Source organism: Pteropus alecto, unplaced genomic scaffold (genome assembly GCF_000325575.1).
Source record: "Pteropus alecto unplaced genomic scaffold, ASM32557v1 scaffold101, whole genome shotgun sequence".
In the NCBI taxonomy this organism is placed as follows: Eukaryota; Metazoa; Chordata; class Mammalia; order Chiroptera; family Pteropodidae; genus Pteropus; species Pteropus alecto.
Window position 1 is genome coordinate 10196950 of NW_006432945.1, and position 22719 is coordinate 10219668.

At 56.0% G+C, this 22719-nt stretch overlaps 1 protein-coding gene across 1 annotated transcript in view; it reads right to left on the reverse strand.

Annotated features, from left to right (window-relative positions):
- Positions 1-13105: 13105 nt before the first annotated feature.
- QSOX1 (quiescin sulfhydryl oxidase 1) overlaps positions 13106-22719 on the reverse strand; it is a 30075-nt gene continuing 20461 nt past the window's right edge. Inside the window, exons 9-13 of the mRNA XM_015586133.2 lie at positions 21577-21699; positions 20726-20873; positions 17196-17281; positions 16902-16995; positions 13106-14985 (exon numbers count right to left, since the gene is read on the reverse strand). Coding sequence (XP_015441619.1) covers positions 14201-14985; positions 16902-16995; positions 17196-17281; positions 20726-20873; positions 21577-21699 — 1236 coding nt within the window. The 3' untranslated portion in view covers positions 13106-14200. The remainder of the gene's footprint in view (positions 14986-16901; positions 16996-17195; positions 17282-20725; positions 20874-21576; positions 21700-22719) is intronic.

Sequence of the window (22719 nt, forward strand, 5' to 3'; positions counted from 1 at the left end):
CAGTTGTTAACTAACGGCGATCGCCAGCAGGACTCAGCCGGCTCTGTCCCTTCCGCCGCTTCCCCCAACAGTCTTCCCATGTCACACCGAGATGCTCGATTCTGTATCTTTTCTTCAGAAGCTATTCTGCCCGCACAATCTGTAATTATGCTCTTTGTTTTCGTGTGTCTTTAAAGCCAACTTAATATTCAAGTTTACTTAAAGAAAGAATTTGGACTCCAGACTGCCCAGCTGACACCCTTCCTCCCTTCCGAATTTCCCCTCTTCCATCTCCAGGGCTCAGAGGCATCCTGAATCCAAGAATGATCCTGGTAACCAGCATTTTCATAGCGCTTTACCGTGTGTTAAGGGCCTTCACCTACCTTCACTCACCCCACGCTTCACCAGGTAGGTCTGACAACCACGATACAGGTGAGGAACCCGAAGGCAGGAAGGTGGGCTGTCTGCGCTCTCTAGCAGCTCAGTCCCGGAGCCTCCTCAGAGGAGACCGCAAACGGGGAGGAGCGGGGAGGCAAAGTCCAGCCTGGCTCCATTTAAAGACAGCTGCAGGTGTCAAGGCTGATCTATACAAAACCCATCATCCTTTTGCACTGGGACCCACTCCGAGCCTCCATTTACCGAGTTGTATAGTGGGAGAGGAATAGCACTTGCCTGTAACGGTGGCCACTTTTGATGGCCAAGAAAGAAACACTGAGAGCTTTCGGGGACAAAGGGTTTCCCCAAGACCTCACCGAGGAAGCATTCTGTGGAAGACAAATCTTAGGTTTCTCTACATCCAGGTTTTGTGGCTGTGAGAAGTTAAATCTGAGGCTCTGTTTGCTTGTGCGAATGGTGGGGGGTGTAACACTCAGACCATTCTCCTGAGAAGGGGCTGTTGGGGGACCCTACGAGATCCACCATGAAAAGCTCTGAAGGCAAACGCTCCGTGACCGTTGGTTCTGTCCCCTGCCCTTGCACACGGCGCTCCCCAGACTGACTGTGCTAGATCACCTGGGCATTTGGTTGAAAGACAGATTCTGATTCAGCAGTTCTGGGACCTAAGAGTCTGCATATTTAACAAGTTGCCTGGCGACACCAAGGCTGCTGGCCCGCGGGCCACCCTGCGTGTGGGAATGCCCTGGGCCTTCACTGTCCAGTACAGTAGCCATGAGTCACAGGGGACTATTGAGTACCAAAATGTGGTGGCTCAGAAACGAGATGTGCCATAAATGTAAATCGCATATTGGACCATGAAGACTTAATACAAAGGAGGTAAAACACCTCATTAAGATTTTAAAAACATATATTACATGTCGAAACGGTAATATTTTGGACATATTGGCTTAAAGAAAACCTATGTTAAATTTCACTTCTTTCTTCTGTTAGCATGGCTACCAGAAAATTTTAATAAATTACCCGAGTGGCTGGCATGATATTCCTTTAGACAACGCTATTTTCGGTGTTTTGACTTGTATGTACTGAGCACACACGTACACACATGCATACAGTAGTCCCTTTTCCTGCTAGCACCCGGCCCAGTTTCGGGCACCAAGTAAGGGACTAATAAGTGTTTGCTGGGGTGAATTAGCGGGCAGGATGTAGCCCCACGAGAAATGGGCCCCACGCACTGATGAAGGGACCTCAGCTGCATAAGAGCAGAATCGGAGCAGGTGGCTGTGCCTGAAGAACGACCACCTCCCCACTGCAGTGACCCTGACCCGCTACCCATCCATCCTCCATCCTCGGCCCCGCCCTCTGCTCGTCTCAAGGCTTTGATGGCGAAGGAATTCTAGCGCCCTCTGCGCAGGGCCGGCCAGATGAAGAGCACGGCCGTGGGACCCGAGTCCAGGGCCCACCCTGTGCCCCTCAGGCTTCCTGCCCTCCCCGAAAGCCACTCAACTAACTGTAAGCGTCCCACCCCTTTCTGCTGCCCCCTTCCCTGGGGCTGTCTTTGTGGTGCTTGACCCCTCCCTGCTGAGGGTGGTTGTGGTGGGCGGGGGAAGTCCATGACCTCGGGCACAGGCCAGGCGTGGACCTGCACTGACCTCCCTGAGCCGCTGTCACCGCCAGAGCGGGTCTCAGAGGAGAAGATGGAAGGCAGCTCAGAAGCTACCCCACTTCCAGCCTGAAAGTAGCAGGGAAGAAGAGAGAACAACTAAGAGCCCCAGTTCCCACATCTGATATCCCCAATGACCAGAGGCAGGTTTCAGGGTACCTCGGTCTGGGATCTGGGAGTATTGGCTTCTGGAGGGAAATCCAGCCCCGGGAGAGGCTCTGGTGGGCCCGGACGGTCCCTAGCCCCTAGCGTGCTCGGGGGCTGGGCTCTGCCCCACGCCAGAGGGCTCCGAGCTGATTCTGCCCCCTCCACCCAGCGTGTGTACACCTGGGCCCATACCCTCCCACGGTGACATCTCCCATCCCCTCCTCCTGACTGTTTGCCCTCTAAGCCTCTGATAAGCAGGACAAAGAGAATTCTCGAAGCATGTGAACTTACCAGAGGTCAGGGGAAGAACGCCTTCATGGTCAAGATTTGGTGGCTGGGAATCGCTGAGTCCAGGCAGCTCTGGAGGAAAGTCAGAGGGTGTCTGGAAGGGGAGCAGGGCACCCCATCTAGGGCAGGAGCTGGGGAAGGGGTGCGGCTGGGGGTGGGGCAGGAGCTGTTCCAAGGGAAGAGGACTGGACGGAGCCCAGCGGAGGCCGCTCTCCTCTTGTCTCTGAGAGAAGGTTCTCTGCTCCCCTTTGGAAGCTGGGGAAATGAGGGTCTGCCTGGGGGAGGGTAGCAGAGGGGCTGGAGACCGCCTCAGAGAAAATTAAATTGCACTTGAGGGCAAATTCTATTAGGGAATAGAGCCTGTCTCTCAACAGCCTGCGTCCATTTAGGTGATTAGCTCAGCCCAGCACCTCCACCCCAGAGCCTGGCAAGCTCTGTCCCTCTGCTGGGGGTGTCAGACTTGTGGCCTCTGGGGGCCCAGCTGCCCCTGTTCCCCTCTCTTGCCCTCCAGCTCACCTTGGAAAGACCCTTATCTGACCACTGACAGTCCCCAGGCTCTTTGAAAGTGACCAGGAGGGCATGAGCGCCCCGCTGTTCACAGAGAAAGATTTACCCTGCTTAAGTCTGGGGCAGGGGAGAGGGAGGTCAGAGGTCAGATACGGGAGAGACCAATGGGCACCGGGGTGGTCAGTTGGCTGGAAAACAGGAAGGATCTGGGTAGGTGGAGAAGGGAGAGGAAAGAAGCCGACCTGGTGAGTAAAAGGGCAAAAATAAAAGAGAGGAGACGGGCAGGAGGCAGGGTCTGAACCCGCAGAACTTGGAAGCACAGAGTAGGTGCAAAACAATATAAGATGCTGACCTTTGGAGGATGCCGAACGTAATGATAAATTAATATAATGCCATGGCAAATGGTAAAATAAAGTCCTCTGTAAAATGGGCAGAATAATAATAGCATGTGCCTTACGGGTCTATTGTGCTGCTGATACGAAAGAGTTCCACAAATGTCGGGGGTCGTTACGAGCTCTGGGTTGTATGTTCACACATTCACGCTGTACCCAGGCTTTGGCAGAAGGGTCTAGATCTGAGGTCTTTGAAGGCCCACTTACCAACCTCCTATATCCTAGTACCAGTGGCGCCCACGGGCCCTGATTCTCAGCTGGAACTTCCTCTGAACACTGCTGGCCACCTGCCCCACGAAGAGATGGTCCCCCCACCCCCGCTCCTTTATAGTGAGCAGTGAAAGAGTTTGCTCGATTTCCCTCAGTTTCTGGCTATAAAATGACTTCATTTGCTGAACAAAACTTTTTTAAGCAACTGAAATGTATCCTGAAGAAAGCAGAGCGTAGTTTCCAGGACAAGGAGAAACATAAGCACATGCGACACATAATGGTGTACAAAGCATAACGTGAATGATTCTAGTGTGGGTGACCCTCCTCCCACGAGCTCTTCTCAGGCTCACCAAGTGCCCTAGGGATGCAGAACATCAGCCCCTAGTGCGCTTACCCTTTAAAACAAGGGTTGAACAGTGTCTTTGTATGGCCGGTGTGGTTGCCCTTGGAACAGCAAGGGGTTTGTGTTCCGTGCACATCCAGAGAGGGAAGAGCCCGGGGAGGGAAACAGAAAGTGCGTGGTGTCCTGGGTCGGGGTTGCTCCCAGTTTCGAGGCTGCGTGCAAGTTAGTCGAACTGTTGGTTGTGGCTGAAGGAGGAAGCCCAGGCCCCCTCTGCCCACGCTGCCCAGCCCAGGGTCCGCGAGGCTGCTCCTGCCAGGCGGCGGGCCCCAGTGAGCCTCTGTCCCACCCCTGGCCCCTGCCCAGTTGTCAGGGTGCAGGTTTAGCACGGAAGGTGCTTCGTGAGTACTGGGAGCTGGCTGGCTTTGCAGATGGCCCGGCGTCCCCCCCATCCCGGTGGAGGCTACCCACGTCTCCCAGGGTCCAGGCTTCCTGGCCTCAGACGTACCAAACAGCGTTGGCCAGGCCCCGCGCCCTGGGAACACCCTGCCCCACCTGCCCCCTTGCTAACAAGGGCCAGGGCCCTCCTTGGGCTTCCAGCCATCTTCACGACGGAAACTTCCCTGGTAACACGCATTTCTGCTCTTGACCGGACTCGGGTACCGCCTTCTCGGTCCAGCCACCCCATCGTGGGGACCTCTCGGGCAGCTCTGAGAAGGTTCAAGATCAGTCAAGGGTGGTTGAGTCTCCCTAGCGCCAGTCTCTCCAGAGGCATCTTATTTACACGAGGCCTCAGCACGGGAGGCCTCAGGCCAGCTGCTCAATCACGGGAAGATGGAGAGTAGCACCTGCCTCTCGGATTACACGTGAAATCAGTGTGCTCGGCGCCTGGCCCCTAAGAGACGTTCCGTAGGTACTAGTAAACGTTGGTGTGATGTCCTTGTCCCTTTCTTTATATCTCTCTGCTGACAGTAAAGAAGCTGTCTTGTTCACCATTATGTTTCCGGCCCCAAGGACAGAGCCCAGCATTTGATGGTGTCTTAGTAAACATTCGCCGCATGAATGGATGAAGGAGTGAGTGAGTTTATGGGTGACCCTGTGCTGCAGCACATCCTCCCCGGGCAGCGAAGCAGCTGCTCCTGCGGTGGCAGTCGGTGGCCCTGTCAGGCCTGGTTAGGCTGTCGGACCTGTTATTAGTGTGGTCGCTGGCTGGATACGCACGGTTATGGCTGTCAGGGCCCCACTTCCCTCTCACCCCTAATGGTCCCTGGCTTTTTATGTACTTCCTGCTCTCCCACCGCACTCTGCGGACTTTATTACATAGGCCACGTGGTCCCTGTGATGAGAGCTAAAGAAGCAGGGGGAAGCATGGGATAATGACCCAGACACCAGGCACAGGAAAAGCCACACCAGCCTCCCGCCTCAGCCGCTGTGGCTGCAGCGAGACTGGGGGGTCCCTGACTGTGAGCTACCCCAGGCCTAGGGTGCGGCTTCCCGCTTCCGACACCTCTGACCTCACAGGACCAGAGCCTTAGACTGGAAGCTTCTGAGAGGACGTCTGTCCCAGCCTCCGTTCCTGCAGGTGTCCGTCTGTGCGCCCCTGCACAGCGGGCGCCCGGCCTCCATGTGACCACAGCAGCTCATCGAGAAAGGTCTACCAACGTGCAAATCTCATGGTGCTTCTGAGAACCTAAATAGGTTTGTAAAATACTTTCTGGTATCTCTCCTCTCCCTGGGGTGCTGCGTGCATCCAGGGCAGAGAGAGCTGAGTCGGCTGGGACAGAGGCGTCCATTCCGAGCAAAGTTACTGTGTTTTAGTTACGGGTGAGCATGGAGGCCACACATTCATTCAGCAGCCACTGACCGAGCAGCCAGGGTGACAAACGGAGCGATACGTGATGGACAGGATGCAGCCCCTGCCTTCCCAGAGTTCACGGCCTGGTGCGAGAGGCTGAGCGGTCAGCACGCGCCTTCTGCCATGTGACGGGAGGGAAAGAATGGCACTTACAATGGCCTACGGAGGGGAGGAAGAGCCTGACCGCGTGGGGGGCGGGGCGTGAGGAGGGTCGGGGAAGGCTTCCCGGAGGAGGTGACGGTTGAACCCAGGGAGGGGTTTGGTGGGGAAGGATTTGGGGTGGGGAGAAGAGCACACACGAAGTGAGAAGGCCTGAGACCTGGGGGACCCACAAGTCCTGCTTACATGGTACTGGCGGAGGAGAACTTGCACCTCAGGCCTGGAGCTCTCACACCGGGGACGTCATGCAGAAAAATACCTGAGACTGTGCCCGCTCCTGCTGAGACACCCCCCACCCCAGCCCCTACTGCCTGCAGGATGGAGGCCAGACTTCCAGCTCTTCCTTCAGTCCCCTGCTTAGGCCACGCCTCACCGCTCACTCTTAGCGCTTTTTCTCGCCTCTCTCCTCCCCCCACACATGCTAATTTCCTGGCGAACCCCTGCTCTTCTTGCAAGACCCTCAGCTGTCCCTCCTGAAGAGGAGGTGACTACTCAGGGCCCCACGACGCCTCAGCCTTCTGTGGGGCATCCACTACCAGGATGAATTGTAATGGAACTTCACAGGCGGGTCTCCCCTCCTAGACTCCACGCCCCTGAGGACAGGACACCCCATAAATGTTAGCAATGGATGTTGCTGGCCCTCAGGGGAAGTCCGCTCAAAGCTTTCCTCCGGAAGGGGACAAAGTGTCAGGGGACCAGCGCTTCCGCAGGAGACTGCTCCACAGTCTGAAGCACGTGTGACTGGGTCCTGCTCCAGCACATACCCTCCACCCCCAAAACATACGCGCGACATTGGTTCAGGCTTTTCAGTCACAGAAACAGGGCAGTGGTGATGGGAAGTGTTGCTCGGGCCACAGGCTAGACACAGAGAGGCATTCTCCCGGGAAGAAACAGAACTTGCCCGCTCTCACCCGGAGGTGACAGCTTCCTTTAGGCTGCTAATCCACCATGAAGGCCGCATTTCACACTCGTTGCTCCAAAACAGGCCTGCAGGGAATTGCTCCTGGAGGGCGAAAATTGGAACACGTCAGGGTAATTTGTCCATTTTACCACACACACTTCAGGGGCTGGTGCAGGTGACCTGACCCGTGGCCGGCTGTGAATGAAACTGGTTTCAGAGGTCATGTTCTGGGCCCCTCACCCTGGGCCGGGGGAGGGCTCAGACAGCTGACCAGCTGACCAGCACACCTGCCTGCTGGCCTGGCATGGTCCTTTGCCTGCTGCACCATCCAAGTTATTTGCCTCGGAGCCCTGCCCCTTCCTGACTGGGGCAAGGAGAATCTTCTGCTGGGTCTGCCCAACAGGACTGTAGTTGGGCCACCCTCGATGACGATGAGAGCAGTTTTGCACATTGCAGATATCCGCTCCCCATATAATAAGCCAGTGTCCCCATCGCCAGCCACTGTCCCCTCAATTTATCACACCGCCTTTATCAGATCTCCGTATATTCCATTTCCATATATTCGTGGGTCTTCCTTTGAACTTTTCATTATGATCCATTAGTCCATGTATTTGTTCCTACGGTAAAATCACACTTAAAAATCTCTCATAAGCCAAGCCCCCTACTTTGCTCTTTTTCCCCCCAGACGAACTTAGCAATCTATGGAAGGGTCTTCAAAGTACGGTATTAAGTGAAAAAGCCACGGTGCTGACTGGTGTTGAGAGTGTGTATCTCTCCTCGTATTTGCACGGAACGGGTCTGAAAGGACACACAGGAAACCGGTGGTGCTGTTGGCCTCCAGGGAGGGGACCTGAGTGGCTGCGAGACAGCAGGGAGGAAGGCTTTGCACTCTGTCCTTTTGAATCTTCTGAATACTTAAGCCTGTGTGGCCTATTGAAAACAGTAACTAAAATTTAAAATTTTTTAAAAGAACAAACTATGCAGAAGTACTTGGAGATGAACAAAGGACTTTGAAAACACAGTGGTTTTGACTTTGAGGAATGGCCCTTCTATGGAGTGACACCCTGTCTCCCCAGGATGCCAGGCCACTTCCGACGTGCAGTGGCCAGTGCCTCATGCCGGGGCTCACGCCAATCCCAGAGGCCAGCAGTGTTGGCTGCCTGGGTGTCCTTTGCCACTTGGGTCTCTAAAGTCCAACATCCTAATCCCTGGCCCGTGGCAATTAGTAGAGAAGGTTGATGGTATTCACAACATATAGTGAATTCCTGCTATGTGCTGGGCGCTGATGGCCGTACCTTTCACCTTGTTACCTCCTTTACGGATTGAGAAGCTCAGGATCCGAGAAGCACCTGCCAAGGTTACATGGAGCAACGGTGAGATTTGAACCCAGGTGCGCTTGACCCTAAAATATCCTTTTTCCACAACGGTAGCTGCTTCCTAATTTGTTATTCATTCTTTCTGACACCTTTAAGCATCTTTGATGTTTACAGCGCTCACTGTAGGCAGCACTGAAAGGGGCATTAAAAAGGGAATGGCATGCGTGGAGAGATGCAGGTCCTAGAATGTGCCCCCCCCGTTTATTCAAGAACTATCTCCTGACATCCTGAGGTGTGCTAGGCCCCATGGTAAGTCCTGGGCTGCAGCGGAGAGGGGAACACTGTCCCTCTCTTCGTGAAGCTCAGAGGAGCTGGGGGAGTAGACAACAGCCAGGTGCCCGCACTGCTGTGTGCTCAAGGTGCACGTTCATGAGAAATAGATAACTGCTGTTTCAAACGCGGCGGTAAATAACAAACATTTCATTTCCCCTCACTCTAGATAATGCTTTTTTTTGTTTGTATCGTTTTTGCCAATAAGACAAATAAAAATGGCATCTTTCATGTAATACTTTGGCCCATTGATTTCAATAGAGCTTTAGTAATTTTCTTATCTACAATAGAAATTTAAAATCCTTTAATCTTATTTTATTTTCCTTGTTATTGTTTTCTTTTCAAAAGAAATATTTATTGCAAAAATTCAAAAACACACTTAAGCATTTAAATCAGAGCCAGAACGAGGTGAGATTCCACCTGGGCACCGAATTAAATGAGGCGCTCACTTCAGCTGCTGACCTGCCCTGGTGGGACTGAGGTTAAACATCTCCTCGAACTTGGCACTCTGTACCTACCTCCCTTGCCTCACGCTGGTTCCAGCCCTGATTCAAGTCCACTCCAACCTCACTTTGTGTATATAACCACTGGTCATAGTTTGGTGTCTATCCTTCCAGACTTTTTCTAGACAAACATTAACATGTACGTACAGCTGACCCTTGAACAGCATGAGTTTCAGCTACGCGGGTCCACTTACCTGTGGGCTTTTTTTTCAATAAATACTGTAAATGTGTTTTCTCTTCCATATGATTTTCTTAATGCCATTTTCTTTTATCTAGCTTACTTTAGTGTAAAAATAAGTATGTAATACATATGACATACAATATGTGTTAATCGACTTATTTATGTTATCACTGAGGTTTCCAGTCAACAGTAGTAGTTAAGTTCTGGGGGAGTCGAAAGTTATACACAGATTTTTAACTGTGTGAGGGTTTGGCATCCCTAAACCCAAGTGTTGTTCAATGGTCCACTGTATAATAATGTTATAAATTATATTATTTATATATATTCATATAGCACATTGAATAATGTAACCTTAAAATATTTACATTAAATTACATTTTAAAATTATATTATTAAATATAGAGAGTAATAAATAGTAACATTTATGTTTATAGAAAAGGATCCTTGGACATCTTATATCAATACTTGCAAACCGATCTTATTTCAAGATTGCGTATTTTGTAATAGTCGTATCCCTTTGTCATATTTATGGCATATATTTTTCCAGTTTTTTAATGCGTAATTTGATTTTAACTTATTTTAAAAAATTGGTGTTGTCAAGTAGGTGAAACTCTCAGTTATATTTTAAATTGTTCTTATGCTTATCAGTTATATTTTCCTATGCCTTACTTTTTATATCACTGGGATTTGTTTGGGTATATGGTGTGAAGGCGAGATCCTAGCTGAATTTTCCATAAATAATCAACACTCTCAACATCATTTGCTAAATAATTCCTCCCTCTTCAAAGCAGAATTCTGACCCTATATAGAGTCAAGCTAGACAAGGTTATGGTCTCTCCAGCCACGAGCTGCAATCGGTGGTGACAGAGGCTTCCAGGAAGGCACTGGTGAGAGGCAAGTCATGCCATCACTAGGGGGGAGAAGGAGGCTGAACGGACAGCGCCGAGGCCCACTTCGCTCCGGAAGAGCCCGCAGCCCAGGCAGGGAGAGGCCTTTGCTCTCTCGGTACAGAGACAGCGCAAGCCTTGCCTAAGAAGCACCTGGAAACTCACCAGCCCTGCCAGGTAGATCTCACCCTAGAATCTAAGCAGATGCTCCTCGAGTCATCCCCCAAGGCCAACGCCCCCATGGACTGTTCCCCTCAGCCTCATCTCCTCGTGTTGGCAGAGGTCCCCCACCTGTGCCTTGTGACTTCTGGACACTTTCCGCCATGTCTGTGACCTACACCTGCACACATGCTCCCAAGCAGAGGTGAAAGCTGAAGGGAAGGGGCCAGGGAGGGTGAGCAGAGAGCCTGGGCCATCAGCCTGGTGCCCTCTAGTGACCCTCCTGGAGGCCATCGCCCCCCCTCCCCCTCACTGGGGCTGATCCCTTCCAGGGCAGAGAGCAAGGCTGAGAAGAGACCGCCTCCTCTGAGAGGACCAGTCACCCAGGCTCCAGGACCTGGGATCCGGGTGTGTGGGCCTCTCCCTGGTGAGGGGACTGCACAGCGGGGCCCAGTCCGAGGGTGCAGGCCCAGCGTATGAGTGGGAGGGATGAGAAGGGGAGTTATTTTCCCTCTGAATTAGGTCATGCTTGGGGCACAGGAGGCACCTCCTGTGGGGTGCTCTTCCCTCGGAGCAGAGGCTGAGCGAGGCTTCCCTTTCAGAGTGGGTCCATCAGGACAGAAATTACACAGGTTGTGATTTCCTTCAGTCAGAGTCCTTTCTGGAAGGACCTGCAAGGATGACCCCTCACCGAGCTGACAATAAAGCAGCTGGAATAACAATAAGCGAGGTGAAGTCACCTTAGGCACCCTGAAGCCCGGTCTGAGGCCTTCCTCTTACAGAGAGGAAATCGAGAGCCAACAGGTGAAAAGTTTCCCCGTGTGTTACAGCCACCTAGTTGGTGGGCGGCCAGGGGAATGAACCAGGTCTCATCTTCCTCCTTCGGTTGCTAGGGACTTTCCTCCAGTGCCAAGGCTCTGCGGGTCTCCTGTAGCCCACTCCTCACCCCACACCCAGAGGATGGGCCAGACCTGGGCTCCCCCACCCCACCCCGTGCCAAGGCCACTGGGGACCAGCCAGGCCAAAGGTGGGCCACCTCTCTGGCTTGTGGTCCCTTCACCCCTGCCCGTGTGACCCCCGCACTCCTCCCACACGGGGCTTGTTGTCCTTTAGGTCTCAGAGAGGCTGCCCCAGTCCCCACCTGCTCCGTCCTTCAGAACACTCACCACAATCTCTGTTTTTCTCTTTTTCTCTAGAGCGGAAGCTCCTTAACAGCAGGGACCAGGTCTCTCTTCTTGATTTATCCCAAGCTTCTATCCCAGTGCCGTATTGAAAAAAACATCCTTTAAAATAGTTTTTAATGTTTTTTTGCTTAGAATTTCTTGCATTCTCGATTTTTCTTTGCCGGACTGCGCACGTGCTTTCTCCTCTGCCTGAGGCCTCTTTCCCCCTTATTTACATCGCTAACACTGGCCCGTCTTTCCCCAGTTCAGCGTCCTCCTCTAGGAAAGCATTCTTCCGCGCTCAGTAGGTACCACCCGCCCTCCCCCGCCCCAGAACAAGGAGTTTTTGCTTTGCGGGGCTCCCCTGAGGGCCCTCGCCTCTGTGGCAGCTCTCCCCAGGGGCAGAGAACCTAGAACGGAGGTGGCAGGCAGCGTTCACGGCACGGAAGCCCCTGCTCCCCGCCTGGCAGACCGGGCGGGGGAGGGGACCAGCTGGTGGGCGAAGCAGGTTTATCGATGGCGCTGAGCGCCCTGGGGAAATCAAGGTGAAAGGCAGCAGTCTTGCTGAGGCCCGGCCCTTGTTTATCAATCAGAGGGGGCTGGGACAGGGCGAAAAGATGCCGAGGCTGCTGGGAGGAAGGAGACTCCCCTCGCAGCCCCCGCCCCTGCCCGGGCCCTAGTGGGTCTCAAGTGAGGCCCTGCCTCCTGCCTCCCGCCTCTGTGGAGCTGGGGCTGGCCACCACCGCTTCCAGCCCAGCCCTAATTCTGAACCCCCGAGCTTGGTAAATACGGTCACTGGAGCGCTAAGGGCTGGCACATAGAAACCCTCTGCATTTGGCATTATGTCAGGAACCGGGTTGGGGGAAGCAGGGGTCCTTGAGTGGTCTTGGCCCAGCGGGAGCCTTTTACCCTCCTGCGGGCCAGGGTGCCACTGCCAACAGTGTGCTGGTCGGTCAGTCCCTCGGCCTCCCAGCCAGCGCCCGGCAGAGCAGGGGCAGATGAGCAGATAGGGATGCTCAGACAGACAAGAGGCCTGCAGAGGCTCCAGGCTGGGACCCACCATAGGAACCAGGCAGCTAAAGAGGTAACATATAGTTGACATAAGCAGGGGAGGGCAAGTTGACCCCTGCCTGTCCCTCCACCCCCACCCCAGCTGCCCTAGCAGAGGGAGTATGCTTGGCCCCCCACCCACTCCACGCAGAGCCAGGCCATCTGAACAGAGTGATGTCGAAGAGAAAACCCCAAATCGGATTGAGGCTCCTGCTCCCCCTTAATGAGGTTCATTATCAGCTGCTCTGATCCTTGTAAAACCCAGCAGGCCGGATTAGGGGCAGGCCCTCTAATCTGGCTGACTCCTCCCTGTCCAGCAGCCAGGCAGGAGAGGCCGCTGCTCACAAACAAGCCCTCTTCTTCCAAGGGAGCTGGAGATGCAGGACGCCTGGTGGAGGAGGGCCCGGCAGGTGCGGAGCAGGAGGCGGGGCTGTACCGCCACAGAGGCCTGCACTGGTGCAGTGGAGACTGACGCCTGGAGCCAGACAGCTCAGTGAGAAGTCGGGGAGCGCCCCATCCGGGAGACAGGGGCTGTGACCAGGGCACCTGTCCCCTGCAGGCCAGGAGCTACGTGAGCCGGGGGAACTCACATCTGCCTGGATCCCAGGTGAGGCAGAACTTTGCACATTCTGTCCAGATCTGAACACTAGGTCTCCAAGTAGCAAGTTAAAGGACACACGGGTACTTGCCTAAACAAAAATAATTTATTCCACAGCCCTCCCAAGCAGTGACAGAGTGAAAATCAAGCTTGTGCACAGTGTCACCCACCCTCTGACCCTTTCACCTCTATGTAACAGGTGATGGACCTTCGAGAGAGATGACGCTCCCCTCACTCCAGCACCCTCCACCTTCAAAGACTAGCATCTACTTTGGAGACTAAAATCAAAAGACAAAGACTCAGCTCCAGGAGGGGTGAGCCCAAAAAGGAAGAGCCACAGCGCATTTGAAGCAACTATTTTTTTTCCCGAGGCTTCACTCTGCCTCTCACAGGTAAGCCCAGAGCAAGGCACTAGAGACCCCAGCATCCCTCCTAAATCCCACACGAGCCCCTCATCCAGTCCTGCTAAGCCAGCCACTCACCCCCAGCCCAGTGACCATCACCCGCCCAGCCGGGCACGTCCACATCAACTCCAGCCTGTGAGCTTCCTGTAGCAGAGGTCTGGGAAGGCACCAGCCAGAGGCTGTCCTCCCATCAACCTCACCTGGGAGGCCAGCATGACTTCCAGAAGCTTCCAGAAGACCCTACCCTCAGCACGAGGTCTGAGGGGCTGGAGGGTGGGCGGGCCACGGAGGCCCAGAGGCAACCCTTCCTTCTGGTGAGAAGGCCTCTTCCTACGCAGAGGGAGCGGGATGGTTGGAGCCCTGGAATGCAGTGAGGAGTCCCTCTCCTGCCCACAGCCCGGGGACCCTCCTCAGGAGAAGCCTTGGACACTGTGGCTCACTGGCCCCAATTTATGGCCGAGACCAAGCAGGAGACATTGAAGCTTCAGCAAAAGTGAGGCAGGACTTCAAATAAGCTAAAAAAAGAGGAATTTGGTGCTGAGAGGCTGGGGGCTGAGCCAGCGCCCTCACTGCCCAGGGCTCCCCTGCCCCTGCTTCAGAGGAACCTCCACCCTGTGCCTGTCTCTGCATCTGTGGAGCACTCATTCCCAGGAGGCCCAACTGGTCTTCCTGGATTTCCCTAGGCAAGGAGGAAGGGGAGAGGAAGCGGGCAGAGGGCTGGAGGAGCCTCTTGGGTAGCAGCTCCCACTCCTGCTGCCCTCCCAAGTCGGATGGTTCAGGCTGCGGGGTGGCTAGCGTGGCCCTTCAGGGTCCTCATCCTGGCCCGGATGCAGGTGTACACAGCCAGCAGGCCCATGAAGGACAGGGAGTAGAGCACCACACAGAGGCTGATGTCCAGGTGGGAGAAGTCCCCTTCCAGCACCTGCAGCCACTGGCCTCGGCTTCGCATGGCCCCGGCCTCTGGCTCCCTCTCAGGGACACTGGCCAGCTGCTTGGAGCTGCGGCCTACTCGTCTCAGCTCGGAAGGGCCTCCGGGGAGGTCTTTCACAGCCGAGAACTCAGCCAGCAATATGGCTCCTGTGTCTCGCTTGGCTAAAGGTCGCTGCCCTTCTGGCTGCTCCAACTGATCCCTCTGAAGCTCCACTAAGTGCTCGGAAGGGCCCTGGTCTGACCCGGCTCCGGTCACACCGAGGCCAGCCTGCGTCTCCTGAGGGCCACCTGCCCCAAGTCTCTCCACTGGAACATCGAGGGTGAAAGTCCCAGGGGGTTCTGACCCTCGGCCCACCACAATCTCAGCATTCTCAGGGACCACGGTAGAATTTCCGGTCGCCAGCTCCATCTGTGGGGAGCCTGCCATCCTCTGTGCGCCCCTCCGGGGGCCAGGCCTGGCTAAAGGAAGGTCCAGGACGACGTTGTTCTGGGAGAAGTGGATCTTGAAGAACCTGAGGGTATTGCCCAGGTCCCACACAGGCGTCCCCCGGAGTTCATTGTGGCAGGGAGAACAGAGTTCACGGGGCGGCCACTGCACCTTGGGGAACTGGGGGTCCTCGCTGGGGGCACCTGGGGAGAGAAGCACACGGATGGGCTGTGACGGCCAGAAGCCCAGACCTCATTCTTCTTCCGTTCAGAACGCCAGCTCCCTCGTCTGAAGAAAGGGCGCGCCCCTGCCCTGGGACGGGATGAGGGGAGACCCACTAATAACCAGCTCAGGCCTCGGCCCAGGCCGAGCCCAGCAATGGTGCCTCTCTGGGTGAGGGGCAGCCCTACCCGACCCCCACGCCAGCACCCCAACTTTGCAGGGGAGTGCGAACAGCTCCCTTTCAGAGCTGTCCCCCATTAACCCTCGTCTGCCTTTGTCAGCTTCGCTGCCGGTTTGTATCCTGGACCAGACACGGGAAAGGGTGAGCAGACTCAGAAGAATCCATCTCACAGTCCTGGGTCCGCCTGCCAGTATTTATCTCCTTTTCACTTTTCTGAAAGTTTCCAAGTTTTATCCAGAGGAGATACATTGCGTTTGTGACTAAAGGAAAATGCCTTTCGAAACAGAGTGCGCGGTGCGTGGCTGTTCCACAGGCGGCTCCACTGCAGGCCTCTGGGGCAGGTAGCGGTTAGTGGAGTTTCCTCCCCAGGTGGGCGCCAAGGGTGGGGAGGCCTGGGGGCTGGACAGGGGAGAGGACACTGAGAGCTGGGACGCTGCCCCCCAACAGAGCGGCACCGTGGGCTGGGCCCCATGGGGCCTGGCACCGGCCGCTCGCCCAGGGCCGCCAGCAAATGCGGATCAGTCCGTCTGTCTTGTAGGAGGCACCTCCCCTAATGGGCTTAATAGGAAAAGACGTTGCTGGCCAGAATGAAGCAGCGGCAAGTGAAGCAGAAGCCAGAATGGTCATTTTGGGGAGGGGGCGACAAGTAGGTTCCAAGGGTCTGGTGAGAAGTGAGTGAACGGGCCTTGCAAAGTGAGCACCGGTCTGTACTCGCTCCTGACTGTGATGACTTTGATTTGAAAGGGCCCCACCAGACGGGGTAGGGTACTGCTTTCCTTTAAGTCCCTCCAAGAGAGGCCATGGCTCCTGGCCCAGCGGCAGCAGCTGGGCTCAGAGGGAAGCTGAGAGCCAGCCGAGGTCACAGGCTGGAGGGTCATTTAGAGCATTTGGTGGCAGGGGTGGGGCGGGAAGGGAAGTGGTGGGAGGAGGGACAGGCATGTGTCTTCTTTTCAAAGTCCACCAAGAGGCCCCAGGAGACCTGGACCAAGTGCAGCCGCCTGCACCACCACCTGCTCTGTTCGGCTCCCTTAACCTCGCCTGCCCGGGGCCTCATCTCCAACCTCACGCCCCTGGGGGGTCTCCTCTGTCCCCACGGACACGCCCGGGCTCCCATCCACAGATGGCTTCCTCCCCACCCGCCAGCTCTAGTCACCCCTGCTTTTGCCAGTTGGACCCATCAGACTCCGGTGCCCGGGGGAACAGAAACGCTGCCGATGAGGGAAACTCAGACGAGGAGCCCCTCGCCTCCCACGGGATCCGTCCCTGGTGCTTCCAGAAGGACCTGGTCTTTCTTTTCTGGCTATTTTATCATTAGACCCCTCCCCAGGCGGGTAGAAAAGGCCAGCTCTCTCCTCCCTACTGGTTTGAGTAAGAGGCCAACAGCCAGGAGGCCGAACCAGGGAGGCAGGAAAGGGACCCCCACAGGCAGAAGGAGGGGCCCTGGTGCAGGGGAGAGAGCACCAGGGCGTCAGGAGGCCAAGGTCTTAGCGTGTCCAAGCCTCGGTGTCTTCATCTGGAAGACGGGTCTAACGGCACTGACAGACGTCAGCACGGCTGGTAGGGCATGCGAAAGGGCTCCGTGCACTGTGACACACAGGGTATTACCTGGGGGACAACTAGTGTCCCGTCTCCCACCTCTGGTCCAAGACTCTAAAGTTGTTCCCCACCTCGTCCTCCCTCTGTAGGCGACTCCGGCCGTGGAGGTGGCCTTCTTACCTGCGAGGCGAGCGTTGACCTTGTTGTGGCTAGACCAGAGCCACAGAACAGCGCCGTCGAGGCTCCCCACCCGGTTCATGGAGGCAGCAGCCATCTGCTCGAAGTGGCCGGCGCAGTCTTGGCAGCCAAAGAAGAAGCCAAAGTTCCCCACCTCGTCCTCCCTCTGTAGGCGACTCCGGCCGTGGAGGTGGCCTTCTTACCTGCGAGGCGAGCGTTGACCTTGTTGTGGCTAGACCAGAGCCACAGAACAGCGCCGTCGAGGCTCCCCACCCGGTTCATGGAGGCAGCAGCCATCTGCTCGAAGTGGCCGGCGCAGTCTTGGCAGCCAAAGAAGAAGCGCACGTAGCCCCGGATGGCCTGGAGGACTTCCTGGGCCTTGGCTACGGGGGAGAGGAGAGGCCGTTCGCGGGGGCCTCTCAGGCTGCCCGCCCCTGCCGGTCACCTCTGCACAGGGACTCCATTGCCCAGCCCATCCGATGAGAAGCCCGGGTCTCCCCACACTTCTCCACCTTCCAGGGGTCACTTTACAGTTGACTCCGTCTCTTCCCAAACCCCTAAAGCCCAGTTTCCCTTCTCCGCCACTCATCCAGGCTTGTCACTTACTGACACTCAGGATGAAGTCCAACCTCATCGGCAGGGCACTCAGGCTCCTTGAAACGTGGCTGGAGAGGACGGCAGGGGCAGCGTGCCCACCACCCGACCCCCACGGCCCTATGTTGGGCTCTGCATCAGGAGTCCACCCTGCTCTGGCCTGCACGCCCGCTCATCTGTTTCCGCCACCCCCAAATCCCCTCCCACTGGGCCCCCTGGACTGGCCTCTGCTGCAAACACCTGGCCCTTTAAAAGCCAGTCTCCTCGCCTCACCCCTGCACCCGCCAGGACATCGCCACCCTGCTCTCTGCCCCACACCAACCCGTGCCTGACCTCGCACCTCCTCGGCCCCCTCAACTCCACCTGCTGCATCCAGCCCCGTCACCCGCCCACCCACCACCCGCTCTGCGGCTGTCCTTGCTCCTCCGCCTGCCCCGTGCTCTGGACCTCACCCCTTCTCGCCTCCTCCCGTAAATAGTTTCCTTTATTACATCATCAATTTCTCCCTCAGGATGGGATCGTTCCACCTGGTAAAAACGACGACAATCGTGAAACCCCGTCTCCGACCCCAGTCGCACCCCGGTGACGTTCCCATCATCTCCAGTTTCTTCCCTGCTTTTCTCTCTTCAGCTCGATCCAACCGGGCCTTTCTCGCCACTAATCCACACACACGGCTCCTGCCAGACAGGCCCCCAGCAACGGCAGCACCGCGACACCCACTTGGCTGACCACAGCCTCCTTCTCGAAACACTATCTGGGGAGCTCTCCTGAAATCGCGGTTTCCTTTGTGGGCCCGGCTCCCTTCGCAGAGGTCCGGATGCTGCAGAGCCCAGAGCTCAGGCCTCGGCTCTCCTCTCTGGCCATACACTAATGGGCTCATCCAGTCTCCAGGTGTTACGTGTCATCTATGTGCTGATGGCCACGAGGTGTGTATCTTTACCTCGGACCTCTCCCCACAGCTCCAGATTCGACAGTCTGCCTCTCCCTTCAGAGGTCTAACGGGCGCACACCATTAAGTCCACCTTCCCCTGAATCCACTCCCTCCCACCTGAGTCTTCCTCGGCTTATAGGACCATCACCACCAGATGCTCAGGCCCAGCCACTCCGGGGTCTGCCCTGGGCCGTGGATCCTGTATACTCTTCATCCAACCCATCACTGAGTCCTGTCAGCCCTGCCTTCAAAACACCCCACTTCTCCCATGTGTGCACCTCCAGCTCTGGTCCAGGCCCACGGCCCCTGCTTGGCTGCCCTGCTGGCCTCCCTTCCATGCCGCACACATGCCAGTCCTGCTCTCTGCACTTGCTAGTCCTCGACCTGTGCGATGGGCTGAACTGTGTCCTCTAAAATCCGTGTGTCAAAGTCCTAACCCCCAGGACCTCAGAATGTGGCTGTATTTAAACACAGGGTCTTTAAAGAGACGATTCAGTTAAAATGAGGTCATTAAGGCACGTCCTAATCCAATCTGGCTGGTGTCCCTGGAAGAGAAGGGAATTTGGACACAGCGAAGACGAAGATGGTCATCTACAAGCCAAGGAGAGGCCTCAGCAGACACCAGCCCTGACGACACCCTCATCCTGGGCTTATGGCCTCCAGAACTGGGAGAAAACATTTTTCGTTAAGCCACCTGGAGCACAGCACTGGTTAGGGCAGCTCTGGGAAACCATTTCAGCCTGGAAGGCCCAGATGTGCCATAGCTGCTTCCCCTCTCCGCTCAGGGCCATCTCCTCGGAGAAGCCTCCCCCAGCCCCTCGCCAGAGCACAGCCCCCTCCCTAGGCTCCCGCACACCCACTTAATTCTGTCTTCCTCACAGCATTCGTCATCATAACTGAAACGATCTACTTGTGTGTTTACTGTCCCCTTGAGGCGGGGACTTTTCATCTCGTACCACGGTACCCCACCCCTAGAGCAGGGCCTGGCATTCGGGAGACGCCTCATAAATACTGGCTGACATAGTGACACCCGGTGGCTCTCCTAATGCCCTCTGCCTCTGCGGGCCTGCCCTCTGTGGGGGGTGGGGTGCTCTTCCTTCCCAGCTCAACTCCTGTTCTTCCACAGACTCTCAGCTGCAAATAATACTAATAAATACTAACACTAATACTAATATAACAAATGGACCCACTTGAAAATGGAGTCAGAGCTGCCACCCCAGACGAACTGTCCTGCACACAACTCTGGAATAAAAAAATAGGGCAAAATAACCTTTGGACTGGGCCTCAAGCAGCATTACCTCCCAAAGAACTGCTTGCAAAGATGACAAAAAAAGCAAAGATTATGACTACTGGACCGATGGCCACCAGAATGAAAATCAGCATCACTCTGAGCGCCTGTCCACACCGACAGAAATGCCTCCTTCTCTCCATGGACCTGCTCCCCTCCGCCCCATAAACACCCCTTGCCTTCGTCTCCTAATCAAAACGTTATTTGGGTTTCTGCCTCAATCGGCACTTCCCAAATAGCTGTCCTCTTTTTTTTAAAAACCTCAAGTGAATGCGCGCTGCCTCCCACCGTGGCCTTTTATTTTTAGGTCCACGCGACTCACCTCCTCGAGCCCTTCCCGACAGACAGCGTGGAGCTTTCCTTTCTCTCCCCGCACGGCCTTGTTCCCCCCACCCAGCGAAGGGCAGCTCTGGCCACCTGTCTCACAGTCCGCTAAGGGCGGGGACTGTGTCTTCTCCACCTTCGCATCCCCCAGGCTGAGCCAGGGCCCGACAAAACTCTGGTCCCTCAGCAAACGTGAGTCGAACCGGAGGACCAGCCTTTGGGGCATTAGGCGGAGGCGGAGACAGTGCGGGTCGTGAAGCAGCTGCACAGTCTGGGGAGGGGACAGGGCGGGAGGTGCAAGGTGGTTCCACAGCTTCCTCTAGAAAATGATTTCTCAGTGGGAAACGATAAAATTGTTCAAAGTACACGTAGCAGCCATGTAAACTGTGAAACAGACACAGTTCTGTTCTTTATAGAAATATAAAAAAATGGAACCACCCATTTTTCATGAAGACCGTGGCTCTGAAAAAGCCAGGGAGAAGACTCGTGCCCCCCAGTTTGTGGGGCACCACCCTGGGGTGGGGTGCAGGACTGGGTGGCTTCTCCAGGTCCTCCCTTTCTGGAGAATGCTGGTCGTGCGTGACCAGCTGCTAACACAGAGTCCCCTCAAGACGGGCCTGCAGCAGGAAGGCAGCGAGGGCAAGACAGGGCTGGCTGAGTGAGCCCCGGGCCGCACAGCTCCAGACTCACCTTTTTCTTGCGAGTGGTCAACATTTTTCCGAGCTGCCTCCACGGTCAGGAAGTGGAACAGGACCCACAGGGAGCAGGGAAAGCCCCGAAAATGTGGCTCACTCCCCTGGCAGCCAACCCAGTTCACCTTCTTGGCAATCACGGAACCCTAAGGGACACAGATGAACATGAGTGCGTTCGGGGGAAGAAAAAGAATGTGAGGTGAGGTGAGACGCTTCCAGAAGCTCAGAGGTCCGCACACAGCCCTGGGTAAGACAAATGAGGTCCTCTCCCAGGCCATCACCTTCCTCGGGCCACCCCCACCTAAGAGCATCGGATCTGTCCTTCTAGCCTCAACTTCCACATCTGTAAAACGAGGGGGCCGATCTCAGAGGTGCCTTCCAGCGCTGACACTCGTGCCTGTGCGGCTTCGTGCAGCTGGCTGCAGCGCGCACCTCTGCAGACAGCGGTGAGACCGGAGTCGGGAAAGGCGCCCTGGAGCGGGCCAGAGAGGCCACGCTGAGCAGCATCACGTGCTTGGAGGCGACAGAGAGCAGTAAAGACTCTCACAGCCGGTGCCTCACGGTCGGTTTTAAACTCCAGCCCAACCACTCGCTGGCTTAGGTGAGTTGCTTGTTTTCTCACCTGCTCAATGAGGATAATATGTACCTCCCGCTAACGTGGGGGGCATGAAATGAGATATGCACGTGGCGAGCTCAGAAACAGCAAGTTATTCATTATTAGCGGGAGGACCCAATCAAGATCGCTGACTCCTTCCTCCACGCAAACTGGTGAAGGTCAGAGGTCAGTGTTAACCCCCCACTCCGGCCGTCCCCCGAGACGGGAGGTCTCCAGTCGCTCCCCGGACTCACCTCCTTCCTGTTTTCCAGGGCGGTTTGAAAGAAACCGTAGGGGATTTTCTTCCTCTGCTGCCTCCTGAGCCAGTCGTTCATGGAGTGCAGGAAGTTTTGGACTGAGGGCTGGCCGGGGAAGTACTATGAGGAGGAACAAGTTCAAGTGGAAGAGTGAGAAATCCCCCCGAGAGCCCCAGTGCCGGGCAGGGGAGCGGGTGGGGCGGGCAGGGGGCCGAGGAAGGAAAACATTCTGCCAAGACACAAACGGATCTGGGGCAGCTGGCGAGGTGAGGGGCAGGGAGAGAGGATGGGCGCTCAGTGGGGCCGGGTCCCAAAGGTCTCTGTCTAGGCCACGGGCTCCTGTGCTGGCCCCTGACCACGGGCTGCCACAGGGACGAGGCCTGAGCACCTGGGCACTTCCCAGAGCGGCTGGGAACCCTGGGCCCTGCGGTCCTCAGGTGAGCTTCTGACAGCAGGTAACTGACCAGCTGGGCTAGGCTGGCAAACGGCCCTTCATTGGTATTCCACGGGCTGCCAGGGGGACAAGGCAGCCCAGGGGCTTATCGCCAAGATCCCAATCTTGATGGTGACTCCCAGCCGTCTCTGGGGAACACGAAAAGCTACTCTGACAATAAGTCAGCCCTAATCTGATTAGTATCAGCACTGTAAAACCACAGGGACTCCAGGGAGGGGGACAGATGTGTGTGCGTGTGTGTGTGTGTGCGTGTGCACGCGCACACGCAAAGTGGGGGCTGAGGCAGGGGAGAGGGTGAGCCAGCGCGGGTCAACAGGGCGACACCGAGAAACGTGCGGAGGGAAGAGAGCGAAGACAGCTGCTTGAGAAGGGCTCTGGAGACGGGAACGACCACTGGACAGCAAGTCCTGCCGACGACGCAGCCCTCTGCGAGAGCCGTCGTCCACTCTCATCAAACCCCTGGTCCCCCAGAGGGAGAAGGGGCTGGAAAGAAGCCTGGGCTGTGGCACGCTCCCTCTTGGTCAGCCCACACAGGCCTCCGGGCTCTCAGCGCAAATTTACAGCTTCAAGGCAGCATTTGTCACTGCTGTCACCCAGCCTCGGAACCTTGGCCTTCTCGGTCTTCTAAGGCCAGGGCGTCCGGAGGAAGGGTGAGTTAAGGGGCTCTGGGCTGCAGAGAGTTAGCC